The 15,444-nt window shown below is 43.1% G+C and overlaps 1 protein-coding gene across 2 annotated transcripts in view; it reads right to left on the reverse strand.

Moving 5' to 3' along the window:
- LOC110157767 (uncharacterized) overlaps positions 1-15,444 on the reverse strand; it is an 85,998-nt gene that overhangs the window by 59,114 nt on the left and 11,440 nt on the right. For both annotated transcript variants that reach the window (XM_055158154.1, XM_055158153.1), the window contains exons 5-13: positions 11,607-11,726; positions 6,329-6,528; positions 3,417-3,520; positions 3,227-3,339; positions 2,566-2,808; positions 1,830-1,904; positions 1,519-1,748; positions 1,306-1,387; positions 1,088-1,231 (exon numbers count right to left, since the gene is read on the reverse strand). In XM_055158154.1, the coding sequence (XP_055014129.1) occupies positions 1,088-1,231; positions 1,306-1,387; positions 1,519-1,748; positions 1,830-1,904; positions 2,566-2,808; positions 3,227-3,339; positions 3,417-3,520; positions 6,329-6,528; positions 11,607-11,726 (1,311 nt within the window). The remainder of the gene's footprint in view (positions 1-1,087; positions 1,232-1,305; positions 1,388-1,518; positions 1,749-1,829; positions 1,905-2,565; positions 2,809-3,226; positions 3,340-3,416; positions 3,521-6,328; positions 6,529-11,606; positions 11,727-15,444) is intronic.

The raw sequence follows: 15,444 nt of genomic DNA on the forward strand, positions 1-15,444 counted from the left end.
TGTACCGGTGTGTGTACTGCTGTCTGTGAAGATGTGTGTACCGGTGTGTGTACTGCTGTCTGTGAAGATGTGTGTACCGGTGTGTGTACTGCTGTCTGTGAAGATGTGTGTACCGGTGTGTGTACTGCTGTCTGTGAAGATGTGTGTACTGGTGTGTGTACTGGTGTCTGTGAAGATGTGTGCACTGGTGTGTGTACTGGTGTCTGATGGTGTGTGTACAGGTGTGTGATGGTGTGTGTACTGGTGTCTGATGGTGTGTGTACAGGTGTGTGATGGTGTGTGTACTAGTGTGTATGACAGTGTGGTTAGTGGTATGTGTACGATGGTGTGTGTACTAGTGTGCGATGGTGTGTGTACTGGGGTGCGATGGTGTGTGTACTGGTTTGTGATGGTGTGTGTACTGGTGTGCGATGGTGTGTGTACTGGTTTGTGATGGTGTGTGTACTGGTGTGCGATGGTGTGTGTACTGGTGTGTGATGGTGTGTGTACTGGTGTGTGATGGTGTGTGTACAGGTGTGTGATGGTGTGTGTATGGTGTGTGTACAGTGTGTGTGTGTGTACTGGTGTATGATGGTGTGTGTACTGGTGTATGATGGTGTGTGTACTGGTGTGTGTACAGGTGTGTGATGGTGTGTGTACAGGTGTGTGATGGTGTGTGTACAGGTGTGTGATGGTGTGTGTACAGGTGTGTGTGTACAGGTGTGTGATGGTGTGTGTACAGGTGTGTGATGGTGTGTGTACTGGTGTATGATGGTGTGTGTACTGGTGTGTGTACAGGTGTGTGATGGTGTGTGTACAGGTGTGTGATGGTGTGTGTACAGGTGTGTGTGTACAGGTGTGTGATGGTGTGTGTACAGGTGTGTGATGGTGTGTGTACTGGTGTGTGATAGTGTGTGTACAGGTGTGTGATGGTGTGTGTACTGGTGTGTACAGGTGTGTGTGTACAGGTGTGTGATGGTGTGTGTACAGGTGTGTGATGGTGTGTGTACAGGTGTGTGATGGTGTGTGTACTGGTGTGTGATGGTGTGTGTACAAGTATGTGTGCAGCAGTATGTGTATCAGTGTGTGTGCTGGGGGCTGGTCTCACCATAGAGGAGAGCTCCTGCAGCAGAGAGGAGGACCTGTGGGCCAGTCCGGTCAACAGACTCAGGACGTTCTCCTCCGTCATGGTGAAATCTGTCTGAGCAGCACAGTGTAGGACCTGGGCCACATCCTGCACCACGTCTGTGAGCTGCACACATGCACACATTTAGAATGACTGTTATAATACAGAGCTAAGGTCTAATGCTCTAGTCTAAAGCTCACCCCACACTGGCCCTGGTCCAAGATCAGACTGCACACGTCCTCCAGCTCAGAGGCGGTTTCATTCATGCCATGCTCCAGGTAACTGCACACAAACACATGGACAGCAAGGATCAAATGTCACACAGTTAACTCCGGACTGCTCTGGAAGTGGAGTTTCTATCACAACTAAACAAGACTCAAAGACCTCATCCATAACAGCACTCCTAAACTTACAAGAGAGAGTAGAAGGCCATGGACACGTTGGTCTGTGTGATGACCTCTTTGGGGAGAAACCTGTTCAGCACTGGCACCACCACCTGCAGGTACCAGTCCTCCACACTGGTCAGGTTGAAGACTGGAGCAGACTCTGGGGTGGGGGCCTTGAACATGGAGGCTACCTCCGATATCGTGAAGTTTAACAGGAACTGAGCAAGAGAGGTGCTCCGGATCTGGGACACGTCCCTCTGGAGGAGCAGCAGAAGTCTGGGGGTTAGTCTGCACCATCGGTCTGTCTGTGAGGGTGTGAGGGAGTGTGGTGTGGATACCTGATTGGTGAAGGACACAAACTCATGGACAAAGCTGCTGATGGGCTTGAATGCTCCCATGAATCCTTTCACCACCTGGAAATCCCAGAAAAATCATCTGCATGGTTTATATTAAAAGCTTAATATTTAAATTAATAATGAACGACAAAAATGACTGAAAATATTTGCACCCTTATTAGTCAACATTTATGTGATTGATCAAGACATTTACACACGTGCTTTAGTACATTTCTGATTCTAAAATATAATCTGATTATTATCGGAGAATGCAAATAATAAATTTATATTTTCATTTTAGCAATAATGGCCGGTTGTTCTGCTTAGCTCTGCCTCTGTGCAGGCTTCTGCTAAGAAACTGTCTTTGTCCAAAGAAGGAGTCAAGTACAACAAGGAACATTCAAAAGAACGTATCATTGTTTTTAGCTCCAAACACAGACAAGTACAATTCTAAATAGTCCAATGAAGTTCATTTGGTTTTCAGATCATTTACTTTATTAGATTCTTTTTTCAGGCCAAGGTTTAGTTTGTTTTCATAACTGACAGTTTCCAGTAAATCACTAGGTTAAGAGTTTCTGGCTTTTTCACAGCATGTGTAGACTTTTATAGGCTTTTATAGTACATTTTGTTAATTTTGTTTCTACTGATCAGATGTTTCCTCTGAACACTTGTGGTGTACTCTAAATTAGACTGTGAGAAGTACTAGCAGGTGCACTTCCTGCCTGACAGTAAAGAGTACCTGGCTGATAGAGGGCTGGGTGGTGCTCTTCTGATACCATTCGAATGAAGGTGCTGTAGTGTAGCTGTATCCAGAAGTGGTCCTCATGGAGTGGGTCCCGGGGCTGCTGGTGGAGGTGGGGTGTGGACGTCCCATCATACTGTTGAACACCAGGTGCAGGGTCCCGTTGTCCAGCCCAGCCACCTCTGGACTAAGCAGGAGCCCAGCCTTCTGCTCTGGGGTCAGGAGATCCAGAACCTCCAACTGACACACAGTCATTCAGCAAGTTTATAACACTATCAGCTCTGCTTAAAGGGACATATTCTGATAAACTGACTTCAGAGCTCTGATCATTTTAATACCACCTAAATAAAAGTGAAAACGTTTTTGTTTCATTCTTGTTTGAATAATGTGAATCATGTCAACTCAAGCTTAAAGTGTCTTTACTAAGTAGCATCTACTGTCAGCTGCTAATGGCTTGTGCTTTTTTTTTGCCTTTTCATGGTTCACAAACTATAATGTTTATGTCTGTCTGTTCCTCTCCCTTTTAGTCTTCCTCACGACGACCCCGCCTCCCTCTCATTCTCCCCTTTAGTCCTCCAGACCCCACCATTTGTATCGATCAGATCTGAAATAATCTTGTTAAATGTGGACGTTCAGAAGGAGAGTTAAACACACTTACTCCACTGAAGTACATGTTGAGAGTGGAGAAGTCCTTCATTTGGGCCATGGCCTTGAACGCACCAAAGTTCTTCATGAGCCACTCCATGTTGTTCTGCTGCGGGTCCACACAGCCTGAACACATCACAGACGTGTCAGCAGGTGCCAATCAAACAAACAGCACTTAGTTTAAAAGTATGACAGGGCCGCACCTGCCACGTCATCCCGGGACAGGAAGGGGTACATGAAGAAGTCGTAGATCCACCTCTGTCGCACTGGGTCCATGTCGGAGAAGTGCACACTCAGCTCCTGCACCCTGGACAGCACAGCGCACATTTTATTTAGTTTAGGCAGTGTCTTCGTAGGTGTGAGGTGTGACTGTGAGTGCTTACATGAGTTGCTGTGAGTGTTTACATGAGTTGGTGTGAGTGCGTACATGAGTTGGTGTGAGTATGAGTGCTTACATGAGTTGCTGTGAGTGTGAGTGCATACATGAGTTGGTGTGAGTATGAGTGCTTACATGAGTTGGTGTGAGTGCGTACATGCATTGGTGTGAGTGTGAGTGCGTACATGAGTTGCTGTGAGTGTGAGTGCATACATGAGTTGGTGTGAGTATGAGTGCTTACATGAGTTGGTGTGAGTGCGTACATGAGTTGGTGTGAGTGTGAGTGCTTACATGAGCTGATGTGAGTGCTTACATGAGTTGGTGTGAGTATGAGTGCTTACATGAGTTGGTGTGAGTGCGTACATGAGTTGGTGTGAGTGTGAGTGCTTACATGAGTTGGTGTGAGTGTGAGTGCTTACATGAGCTGATGTGAGTGCTTACATGAGTTGGTGTGAGTATGAGTGCTTACATGAGTTGGTGTGAGTGCGTACATGAGTTGGTGTGAGTGTGAGTGCTTACATGAGTTGTGTGAGTGTGAGTGCGTACATGAGTTGGTGTGAGTATGAGTGCTTACATGAGTTGGTGTGAGTGTGAGTGCTTACATGAGCTGATGTGAGTGCTTACATGAGTTGGTGTGAGTGCGTACATGAGTTGGTGTGAGTGCGTACATGAGTTGGTGTGAGTGCGTACATGAGTTGGTGTGAGTGTGAGTGCATACATGAGTTGGTGTGAGTGTGAGTGCGTACATGAGTTGGTGTGAGTGTGAGTGCTTACATGAGCTGATGTGAGTGCTTACATGAGGTGGTGTGAGTGCGTACATGAGTTGGTGTGAGTGTGAGTGCTTACATGAGTTGGTGTGAGTATGAGTGCTTACATGAGCTGGTGTGAGTGCGTACATGAGTTGGTGTGAGTATGAGTGCTTACATGAGTTGGTGTGAGTGCGTACATGAGTTGGTGTGAGTGTGAGTGCTTACATGAGTTGGTGTGAGTGCGTACATGAGTTGGTGTGAGTGTGAGTGCTTACATGAGTTGCTGTGAGTGAGTGCGTACATGAGTTGGTGTGAGTGTGAGTGCGTACATGAGTTGGTGTGAGTGTGAGTGCTTACATGAGCTGATGTGAGTGCTTACATGAGTTGGTGTGAGTGCGTACATGAGTTGGTGTGAGTGCGTACATGAGTTGGTGTGAGTGTGAGTGCGTACATGAGTTGGTGTGAGTGTGAGTGCGTACATGAGTTGGTGTGAGTGTGAGTGCTTACATGAGCTGTGAGTGTGAGTGCTTACATGAGTTGGTGTGAGTGCGTACATGAGTTGGTGTGAGTGCTTAATGAGTGTGTGTGTGAGTGCTTACATGAGTGAGTGTGAGTGCGTACATGAGTTGGTGTGAGTATGAGTGCTTACTGAGTGGTGTGAGTGCTTACATGAGTGAGTGTGATGCTGTGAGTGTGAGTGCTTACATGAGTTGGTGTGAGTGCTTACATGAGTTGCTGTGAGTGTGAGTGCGTACATGAGTTGGTGTGAGTGTGAGTGTACATGAGTTGCGTGTGAGTGTGAGTGCTTACATGAGTTGGTGTGAGTGTGAGTGCTTACATGAGTTGGTGTGAGTGCGTACATGAGTTGGTGTGAGTGTGAGTGCTTACATGAGCTGATGTGAGTGCTTACATGAGTTGGTGTGAGTGCGTACATGAGTTGGTGTGAGTGCTTACATGAGTTGGTGTGAGTATGAGTGTTTACATGAGCTGGTGTGAGTGCGTACATGAGTTGGTGTGAGTATGAGTGCTTACATGAGTTGGTGTGAGTGCGTACATGAGTTGGTGTGAGTGCTACATGAGTTGGTGTGAGTGCGTACATGAGTTGGTGTGAGTGCTTACATGAGTTGGTGTGAGTGTGAGTGCGTACATGAGTTGGTGTGAGTGCGTACATGAGTTGGTGTGAGTATGAGTGCTTACATGAGTTGGTGTGAGTGCGTACATGAGTTGGTGTGAGTGTGAGTGCGTACATGAGTTGGTGTGAGTGCGTACATGAGTTGGTGTGAGTGTGAGTGCTTACATGAGTTGGTGTGAGTGTGAGTGCGTACATGAGTTGGTGTGAGTGTGAGTGCTTACATGAGTTGTGTGAGTGCGTACATGAGTTGGTGTGAGTGCTTACATGAGTTGGTGTGAGTGTGAGTGCGTACATGAGTTGGCGTGAGTGCGTACATGAGTTGCTGTGAGTGTGAGTGCTTACATGAGTTGGTGTGAGTGCGTATATGAGTTGGTGTGAGTGTGAGTGCTGCGTACATGAGTGTGGGTGTGAGTGCGTACATGAGCTGGTGTGAGTGTTGAGTGCGTTTACATGAGTTGGTGTGAGTGTGAGTGCTTACATGAGTGTGGTGTGAGTGCGTACATGAGTTGGTGTGAGTGTGAGTGTGAGTGTGAGTGTGGTGTTACATGAGCTGGTGTGAGTGTGAGTGCGTACATGAGTTGCTGTGAGTGTGAGTGCGTACATGATGGTGTGAGTGTGAGTGCGTACATGAGCTGAGTGTGAGTGTGAGTGTGAGTGCGTACATGAGCTGGTGTGAGTGTGAGTGCGTACATGAGTTGGTGTGAGTGTGAGTGCTTACATGAGCTGGTGTGAGTGTGAGTGCGTACATGAGCTGGTGTGAGTGTGAGTGCGTACATGAGTTGGTGTGAGTGTGAGTGCGTACATGAGCTGGTGTGAGTGTGAGTGCGTACATGAGCTGGTGTGAGTGTGAGTGCTTACATGAGTTGGTAGGTGGAGCAGCTGAAGTTCTTGACGCTGAGGCAGGAGAGCAGCTGTTTGGACACAGAGTGGAGCAGGGGCTTGATCTTGACCTGCAGCCACATGTGCACCAGCGCGTCGTTCTGGAGAGGCTCTGCTGTCAGGCTCACGTCCAGCGCCCCCTGCAGGCTCAGCACGGGCACTCCCCTCACGCTGGTGCGCTGGGGACACAACAGGCTGTGTTCATGTGACGTCACAACTTCTCCAATCCCTCTAGTTTAACCTGAGCCCGAATTCTATGGTGGAATTTGCTGTGAATAAAGTGTCACATGCAGATCTGTTGACTTGGTTTATGATTCACATGTCTGTAATTCCCGGGCCTGTTCACATCAAACAAACACTGGCACAAAGTTCAACATCTTCACAAAGTGGTGCCATTATGCAACCCCAAGCACATGACTGTTGTTAGTTGAGATTAATATGACAAACAAATAATTATGTTTTTAATGTTTGTGGATCATAAGTAGGGGTGTGCAAAATAAATTAAATGTGATGATATAGTATCGATATCTTGAGCTGCTGTATCGATACATTGCCAAGAGTATTTTTTGGTATATTTTACTAAATTATTTTGTTAGATTGCTACAATTTTATTGCTGGTTTAGAGGAAGGAAACTTGTTTATTTGACATTTTCACTGTTTTGATGATCAAAATGTTTGTGTTTCAAATGAACTTTTTTTATTTGCACAAGAAATGGTTTAACAAAAACTTTTAGTAGCACACACATGATCTAGCATTTATTTTTATTGAACTGTATCAAATCGATTTGAAATATATTGCATCGAATCGAAAGTTCACAGTTTCGAGATATGTATCGCATCGTGGCCTATATGTATCGAGGTATATATCGGCAAATTCTTAATGACACCCAGTCACAATCTCAAGTTTTGATATTTCTTTTAAAAAATGATCAGAGAAGTGATCCTCTGATCTCTGTGGGTCCTTGAGTGCAGACAATTCAAAGTGCACTTCTGTTGTGTAGGTGAGTGACATCTTTGCCTTTACTTTTAGTCGTGTCTGTTGTGGAACAATAAACAGGACAAAGTCAGGCTCGTGACTTCTTACTCACTGTTCTCACAGTTCATCTGCACCAGCTGCACCCAAGAATCTTGAATTAAAAGGTGTCTAATGACCTGAGCACCTTATGAATAATGGCCTTTATTGTCAGTTTCTTCACATGTACTGGACATACAAAGGAATCAAAAAAAGAGAGAACCGCCCCCAGACCAAGCTCCAATCGTCATAGTATGGTATGAGTACACAAAAAAACAACACCTACACGACATCAGCACACAGTCAAAAACAGTACAAACATTTCCACATAGCAGCCGGGTTTGGGAAGGGAATGGAAATAATCCAACGTTTGGATCCTGCAGTCATTGTCTCTGGATACACCAGACTTGCCCACCAGGCCGGGGTTACGAGGCTGCGAGGGGTTGGGTCTTGGGGAGCCTGTCACTATTGTAATCTCCAGGCTGAGTTGACTCCAGCTGGTCTTGGTCGTGACCAGTCCTGGCTTGGGGACGTCAATAAGATAAGATTGGGTTTGTCTGGGTTTAGAGTGACCAGCTGCATCCAACTTCAGCACCAGGCTCTTGTCCATATTGTCTCAAGGTCTTACCATCTGTCTCTGCAAAATGTCTGAGATACTGAATTAGATCTACAGGTGAGACATGATGTCCAAGGTGATTTCAACTGTTTTACGCTTGCCCAAAATGCCCCAACCTGACCAGGCTAATGGGAAAAGGCAACAAAATACAAAAAGGTAAATTAGGAAAAAGAAGAGCTTTGACAAACGTAGCATTTTGGAGTGCAGTGAAGATGCACTGAAAACTGATGACTCTCCATTTGAACAAAAATGTCCAAGAGAAGTCTTCTCCGCACTATAACTGCAGAGCAGATAGAACAAACAACACACAAGCTCACAAACCTGAGGAGCCTTCAGTTAGAACCAAGGTGGCAGTTCAACCACTAACACTGGAAAACAGGGACACAAGAACAGCAAGAAAACACAAGATCTGCCCAAAGTCAAAGAACCAGTGATGGGCCGATGGAAGACACAGATAACTTTAAACTGAACCCAAGGAGAAGCACATTTTAGAGACACATCTTTTCAAAGCATTTTCAAAGCTTCTTTGCGAGCACATGAACAGTGATGGGGATGATGATTTTTTTAGATAGATATTTAAACCCAACCCCAAAGAAAAAAGAAAGAGAATAATAAGAAGAAATGGCTTACATGTTTAAATACTGAAGCCTGTCATGACCCCACTTTACCACGACCAGCGGCATTTTAAGGAATTTTGGCCTTTGAAAGAGCATCAATGTTTTCAAATATTTGTGCATGACACAGACAGGTTTTGAAGTACTGGTGTCTTTTAAAATCTAAGCTTAAGGTCTAAAAATAAACAACATGGTGATGTTCAACCAACAGCATTCAAAGATCTGCAGGATCCTGAGTCTGAACAAAGGAAGGAACACTGGAGATGGAAGCGCAAATATCAAAAGCGATGAGTCCAGAGGATCTGGTGGTGCTTTCTTCCAAATATCACAGTGAATGTCAAAAAATACTGAATTAGCAAATCATTGTTGTGGTCATTGCTTTAAAGTGACAGGGTTCAGACATTTTCCAGCAGGAGATATTGTCATATTGCTGTTCTTCTTGGCACAATATGCAATTCATTAGTTGCTGAAATTAATGCTGAAAAATTTGCTGGATCAGAGATCAGTTTCCAAAGATTCGTTCAGCCGATATCCAGGTTAGATATATGAATGAAATAGGCTGGTTTCACTCTCTGCACTGGTGTGGGTTGATATTGGGGATTGGCAGATACTTTAGTATAGAAATTGGTATTGGAAATGGAAAGGCTGGATTGGACATCACTAGATTTGACCACTCTAAAATCTGCTTTAGTCTTTTAGCTGAGCCATGGTTTTACGATGGTCTGAAGCCAGTTACACATAAATGAATTCATTAATTAATCATTGGATTTATATAACACCTTCCATGACACCCAAAGCTTTACAGTGCATTCCTCCTTCACTCCACACTCACAGGCAGTAACATACTATTGTCCTGGGACAGACTGACAGAAGTGACGCGGCCCCTCCCACCACCACAAACACCTACGCACACAGCACTTTCACACTAGACAATCTGCGTGAGGTGCCTTGCATGATGACACAACAACAGTCCTACTGTGGCATCTGACATTCCCTGCGGTCTCCCATCCATGCACAAAGCAGACCCGATCAAGATCAGCGAGTTAAGTCTGTGTTTTCCCCATAACCAGACCCATCTGCATCTAATATATGTACTCTACATGTTCTAAACTCATGGTGCTGAATAATTAGGATGCTCAGAATGCAGAAGGAATGAAGGAAGTAAGGAATAACTTTGGACCACTGCAAATCCTTTAAAGTAGACCTGTTCTGCAAAATCAACATAAAAAAAATAAAATAATAAGTCTTACTAGTGTGATGCCCATACCATAATTCAGCTTCCACTGGGCACCACAGTTTTTTAATGTGGAAGTGAGTGGACTTGTTTCTTTTCTTAAGTCTTTTTAGAAGAATATTGTGATTTAAAATGTCCACATAATGAGCTATGAGTGTTATAGATTATAACTAGATTATAACAAACACAAGCACCACAGGTCTTCTTTAAAATGAATTAGTTCTGTTTTTCACATTTTGAAGACAGAAAAGTCTTTTATTTTCCTTTTCAAAAGAAGCTGTATATATGTATATAATGACTTTAGGTTATATAGTACATGTTGTTTGTTCAGCGGTGAAGCCAAACCTACTTAAATCCACTGGGACCAGTTAACATGGAACAAGGATTGTTCTCATTGTCTTGTAATTCTCTGAAGGCCTTTTATTATCAGCTCGATTCTAACCTTTCTGTTAGATGTGTCAGATGTGAGTCACTCAAAGGGCCATTGTCAGTTTGTGATGGGTGATTTGAGGAACTGAATAGACTGGGCTCACATGACATCCCAATTTTCTAAAATGCCTAAGGTAAAGCAGAGCAGGAGGTCAGGTCACAATTCTATCATGGAATTTTCAGTTTTTAACAAATTGCATTGAGCTTGAGCATGTTTATTACCTCCGCCAAGGAGGTTATGTTTTTGCCGGCGTTTGTTTGTTTGTTTGTTTGTTTGTCTGTTTGTTTGTCTGTTAGCAACATAACTCAAAAAGTTATGGACCGATTTTGATGAAATTTTCAGGATTTGTTGGAAATGTGAAAAGGAAGAACTGATTTCATTTTGGGGATGATCCGGAAGAAATCCTGGATTCTGGATCACTTTGAAATTTTAGTTAACATTGTGGTAAATGGGACCAAAAATTTTGTTCTCAATATCTCGGTTAATTATTGACCAAACCCCATGAAATTTGACTCAGCGATGGACAATGGGATCCTCTTTCATATTCCAAATTGAAAGATATGAGACAAATATTTATGGAAAACACAATTAATATGAGGGGGACTGTAGTCCTTGGCGGAGGTCTGTGCTCTCTGAGTGCTTTTCTAGTTGTTAATATTTTCCTTTTTAGTGGGCCTCTGCAAATGAAACACTAACATATAAGGAATTGTACAGGACTGGTTTGAGTGGAATCATAACAGCATTCCTTTCCAAGAAGAAACTCACACCATGAACTCATAGAACAGAGGAGGAGATCTTCAGGTCAGAGTGCAAATACTCTACCTACACTTTCAGACAACTCAAGTCTATCTAATTCTCTTTCAAATAAAAATTGTCCAATTATCATAAGAAACTTTACCCTGGTTTGATCTCACTATATATACTGTGGTAAATGGTAAATGGTCACGTTTTATATAGTACTTTTCCACACTCAAGGCTCAAAGCGCTTTATATCAATTAACCACTCACCCATTCACACACACAAACACACACACACGCGCGTGCACACACACACACACACACTCACACACTGACACAGTGTACACAGACACTAAGCTTTGGATCAGAGGACAAACAATGAGTCACCTGATCTACTGTCGCTTATAATAACATATCATCAATCAAAACATTACCTGTGCTCATCTCCACTTGACATTACAGACATAAACAACACTGTCATGTCACTGAGGCAGTAAAGCCACTGCTGCCCCTGCTCATGTCCACTCATACATCTATCATATGGGATGCTAACCACTCTGCCACCATGCAACCTGTCGTTATGTGAAGCTTCCCCAGTAAAGCAGTGAGATACCATGAAGGTGTAGATGTCCATGAGAGCCTCCATGATGGAGTGCAGCCTGTGCAGGTGGTCAGAGCCGGTGTCTGTGGGGGGCAGCCCTACACACTGCAGGAACTTCTCTGCAGGCTCCATCTGAAACAACAGCAACAACAGCTCAACTACAAGTCAAAGTGCACGTGACAGTTTTTCACCCCTGTTGAAACAAAAATTTAAGTTTACATCAGTTAAGTGGCAGTTTGTAAAGAGAAAAGTTTAGAAGAAAAGAACAAAAATGCAGGAAGGAATACCGAGTTCTAAAACAACCAGAAAGTTCAACCAGGAAGTAAAAGTATTATATTTTTAAAAATGCACTTAAGTGTCACTAAAGTAAAAAAAAAAAAAAAAAAAAAGAAAATTATGGTGGAGTAGGCGATTTTTTTTTTTTTTTTTTAAGTCAATGGAAATTTATGTGTAAAAACATTTTAATCTGTGAATAAAGTTGAGCATTAGACACCCTACAAAGTGTGATTCTATATTTGACTCTACATAATAACCTATATAACACATTTAAACTATACTTTTGAAAAAGAAAAAAAAAAACTACTTGCACAAGTATTTGCATAACAATGGCACTGCTGATTAACAGGCTCCTCCTGTGTGGTAATATAAAGTACCATCATGTCGGGGAAGAGTGGTACATTGCTTCAGACCCAAAGTTCTTGAGATCTAATGATTTGAGTGTTCTTCACCATTCCAATGACATGTCGCTCATATTTTGGATTGTATAAAAGCAGCTGGACTGACTGGATTGCCTCGGGGTGTGGATGCCAGTGTGATTGTGGGTCAGAGGGCACAGGGCCTCTCCCAGATGACTAATATTGGCAAAAGTTCACAATAACATCTAAAGAGCACTCTGCTGTTAGGGGACAAATAGTGTCATTTTTCATTTCATAACAGTATTATTAATTTATTTATTTATTTTGGGCAAGTACAGATTTACATTCTTTATAGAATGGAACATACAACATAAGTGAAATCATAATAGAAATAAAAATAGCCACAACAAAAGGTTTGCCCAAAAAGGAGTGGGGAGAAGAAAATGTATTTAATCCCACTTCCACTTTTCTAATCTTACACAATGAGCTTTCTTTTGCATTTTCAGACATTTTGCAGTAAACTATATGAACTATTTACAAGTGTGGATAATGAGTCACTGTTATAGTTTGGTAGTATAACACAAGCAGACCAACAATATACAAGGATTCATACTCCCTACAACTGTACAACTCACCCTTATGGAACAGATAACCCTGTGTCCTGTCAATCGTCTTTTTCTATTTTATTTTGACTTGTACATTTACATTTATATAATTATGTCTTATTTGACAGGAGCAGAGAGAGGAGCAGAGGAGAGAGGAGCAGAGAGAGAGGAGAGAGGAGCAGAGGAGAGAGGAGCAGAGGAGAGAGGAGCAGAGGAGAGAGGAGAGAGGAGCAGAGGAGAGAGGAGCAGAGGAGAGAGGAGAGAGGAGAGAGGAGAGAGGAGAGAGGAGAGAGGAGAGAGGAGCAGAGGAGAGAGGAGCAGAGGAGAGAGGAGCAGAGGAGAGAGGAGAGAGGAGAGAGGAGAGAGGAGAGAGGAGCAGAGGAGAGAGGAGAGAGGAGAGAGGAGCAGAGGAGAGAGGAGAGAGGAGCGAGAGAGAGAGAGAGGAGAGAGGAGAGAGGAGCAGAGAGAGAGGAGAGAGGAGCAGAGGAGGAGAGAGGAGCAGAGGAGAGAGGAGAGAGGAGAGAGGAGCAGAGGAGAGAGGAGCAGAGGAGAGAGAGGAGAGAGGAGCAGAGGAGAGAGAGAGTCAGAGGAGAGAGGAGCAGAGGAGAGAGAGAGAGAGAGAGAGAGCAGAGGAGAGAGGAGCAGAGGAGAGAGAGAGAGGAGAGAGGAGCAGAGGAGAGAGGAGCAGAGGAGAGAGGAGAGAGGAGCAGAGGAGCAGAGGCAGGAGGAGGGTGAATGGGACAGTCTTTCCTCAGGTGCTGGTTCTGTCAAAATGAACCTATAATGAGGACTACACTGAAGTTCATTTAGATTATTAGTCCAGGACTATTAAATCAAAGTCAGACCAATGTCTTTATTTTAAAATATGTGTGTTTATTTGTTTAAATGTCAGATTGAGGATGATGTAACACGTGAAACCCGCTTTGCTTCTGTCCCTGATCTTGTGTAGTTATGACAACACAAACTCTTCACTGTGAGACAAATCCACTTTGATGATTGTATCTGATGTGCGCCTCTTGAACTCTCACTCAGGTTTCCTCTGTGCTTTCCTTCCCTCACCTCCTCTGAGCTTTGGGACAAGCTTAATATGGTGCATTTGATTGACAACTGAAAAATGGAGGATTGAGGAGAGGAATCAAGGAGAAGGAAGAGAGGAACAGACAACAGATACAAGTCATGTAATGGACGGCACAAACCAGCAATGGTAAGAAAACAACAAGTATAAACCAGCGCTACAGACAGAAGTATTATTCTGATATTAAGACACACTCTGTATATATTGTGACCAGACCATATGTTTATAGAACAACTTGAATTTATGGATATTTTGGCGTTGCTTTGGATGTGTATCCAGACTGTTCCAGAGTTTTACACCACATACAGACACACACAAACTTTTACGAGTGGTTCAAACATTGGGCAATTTGAAATTTCCATATCCTCTAAAATGATAAGTTCTCGCTCTCATTTTGAACAAGCTTTTGTGACTTGGTAGTAAATCGTTGCATGCTCTGAATAAAATTACCAGTGGATAATATTTGACAAGATCAGGAATCTTTAGGAGCTTGAATTGAATAAAAAGATTATGAGTGTGTTCTAAAAATCCAACTTTATGGATGATTGGCAAAGCTCGTTTCTGTAATATAATGAATGGATGAAGTGTTCATTAGTAAGCAGTGTTGGGGAGTAACAGATTACTTGTACCAGCATTATGTAATCAGAGTACAAATTATGAGTAACTGTATTCAGTTACAGTTACTGTTTTAATGAGTGGTAATTGGATTACAGTTACTTTGTCAAAATAAGTGGATTACATGGCGGTATTTTAATGTTTTCACATTTTGGACGAAACCAGGACTAAACCAGGACTAAAACCAGGTCTAAAATCAGGACTAAAGCCAGGTCTAAACCAGGACTAAACCAGGACTAATATCAGGTCTAAACCAGGACTAAACCAGGACTAATATCAGGTCTAAACCAGGATTAAAACAGGATTAAAACAGGTCTAAAAGCAGGACAAAAACCAGGACTAAAACAGGTCTAAAACCAGGACAAAAACCAGGACTAAACCAGGACTAAAACCAAATCTAAAGCAGGACTAAACCAGGACTAAAACTAGGACTAAAACCAGGACTAAACCAGGACTAAAACCAGGTCTAAAACTAAACCAGGACTAAACCAGGACTAAACCAGGACTAAAACCAGGTCTAAACCAGGATTAAAACAGGACTAAAACAGGTCTAAAACCAGGACAAAAACCAGGACTAAAACCAGGACTAAAACAGGTCTAAAACCAGGACAAAAACCAGGACTAAACCAGGACTAAAACCAAATCTAAAGCAGGACTAAACCAGGACTAAAACTAGGACTAAAACCAGGACTAAACCAGGACTAAAACTAGGACTAAAACCAGGACTAAACCAGGACTAAAACCAGGTCTAAAATCAGGACTAAACCAGGACTAATATCAGGTCTAAACCAGGATTAAACCATGACTAAAACCAGAACTAAAATCAGGACTAAAGCCAGGTCTAAACCAGGTCTAAACCAGGACTAAACCAGGACTAATATCAGGTCTAAACCAGGATTAAAACAGGACTAAAACAGGTC

The sequence above is a fragment of the Boleophthalmus pectinirostris genome, unplaced genomic scaffold (genome assembly GCF_026225935.1).
Source record: "Boleophthalmus pectinirostris isolate CB_2022bp ecotype Guang Dong unplaced genomic scaffold, ASM2622593v1 HiC_scaffold_22, whole genome shotgun sequence".
NCBI classification, from domain to species: Eukaryota; Metazoa; Chordata; class Actinopteri; order Gobiiformes; family Gobiidae; genus Boleophthalmus; species Boleophthalmus pectinirostris.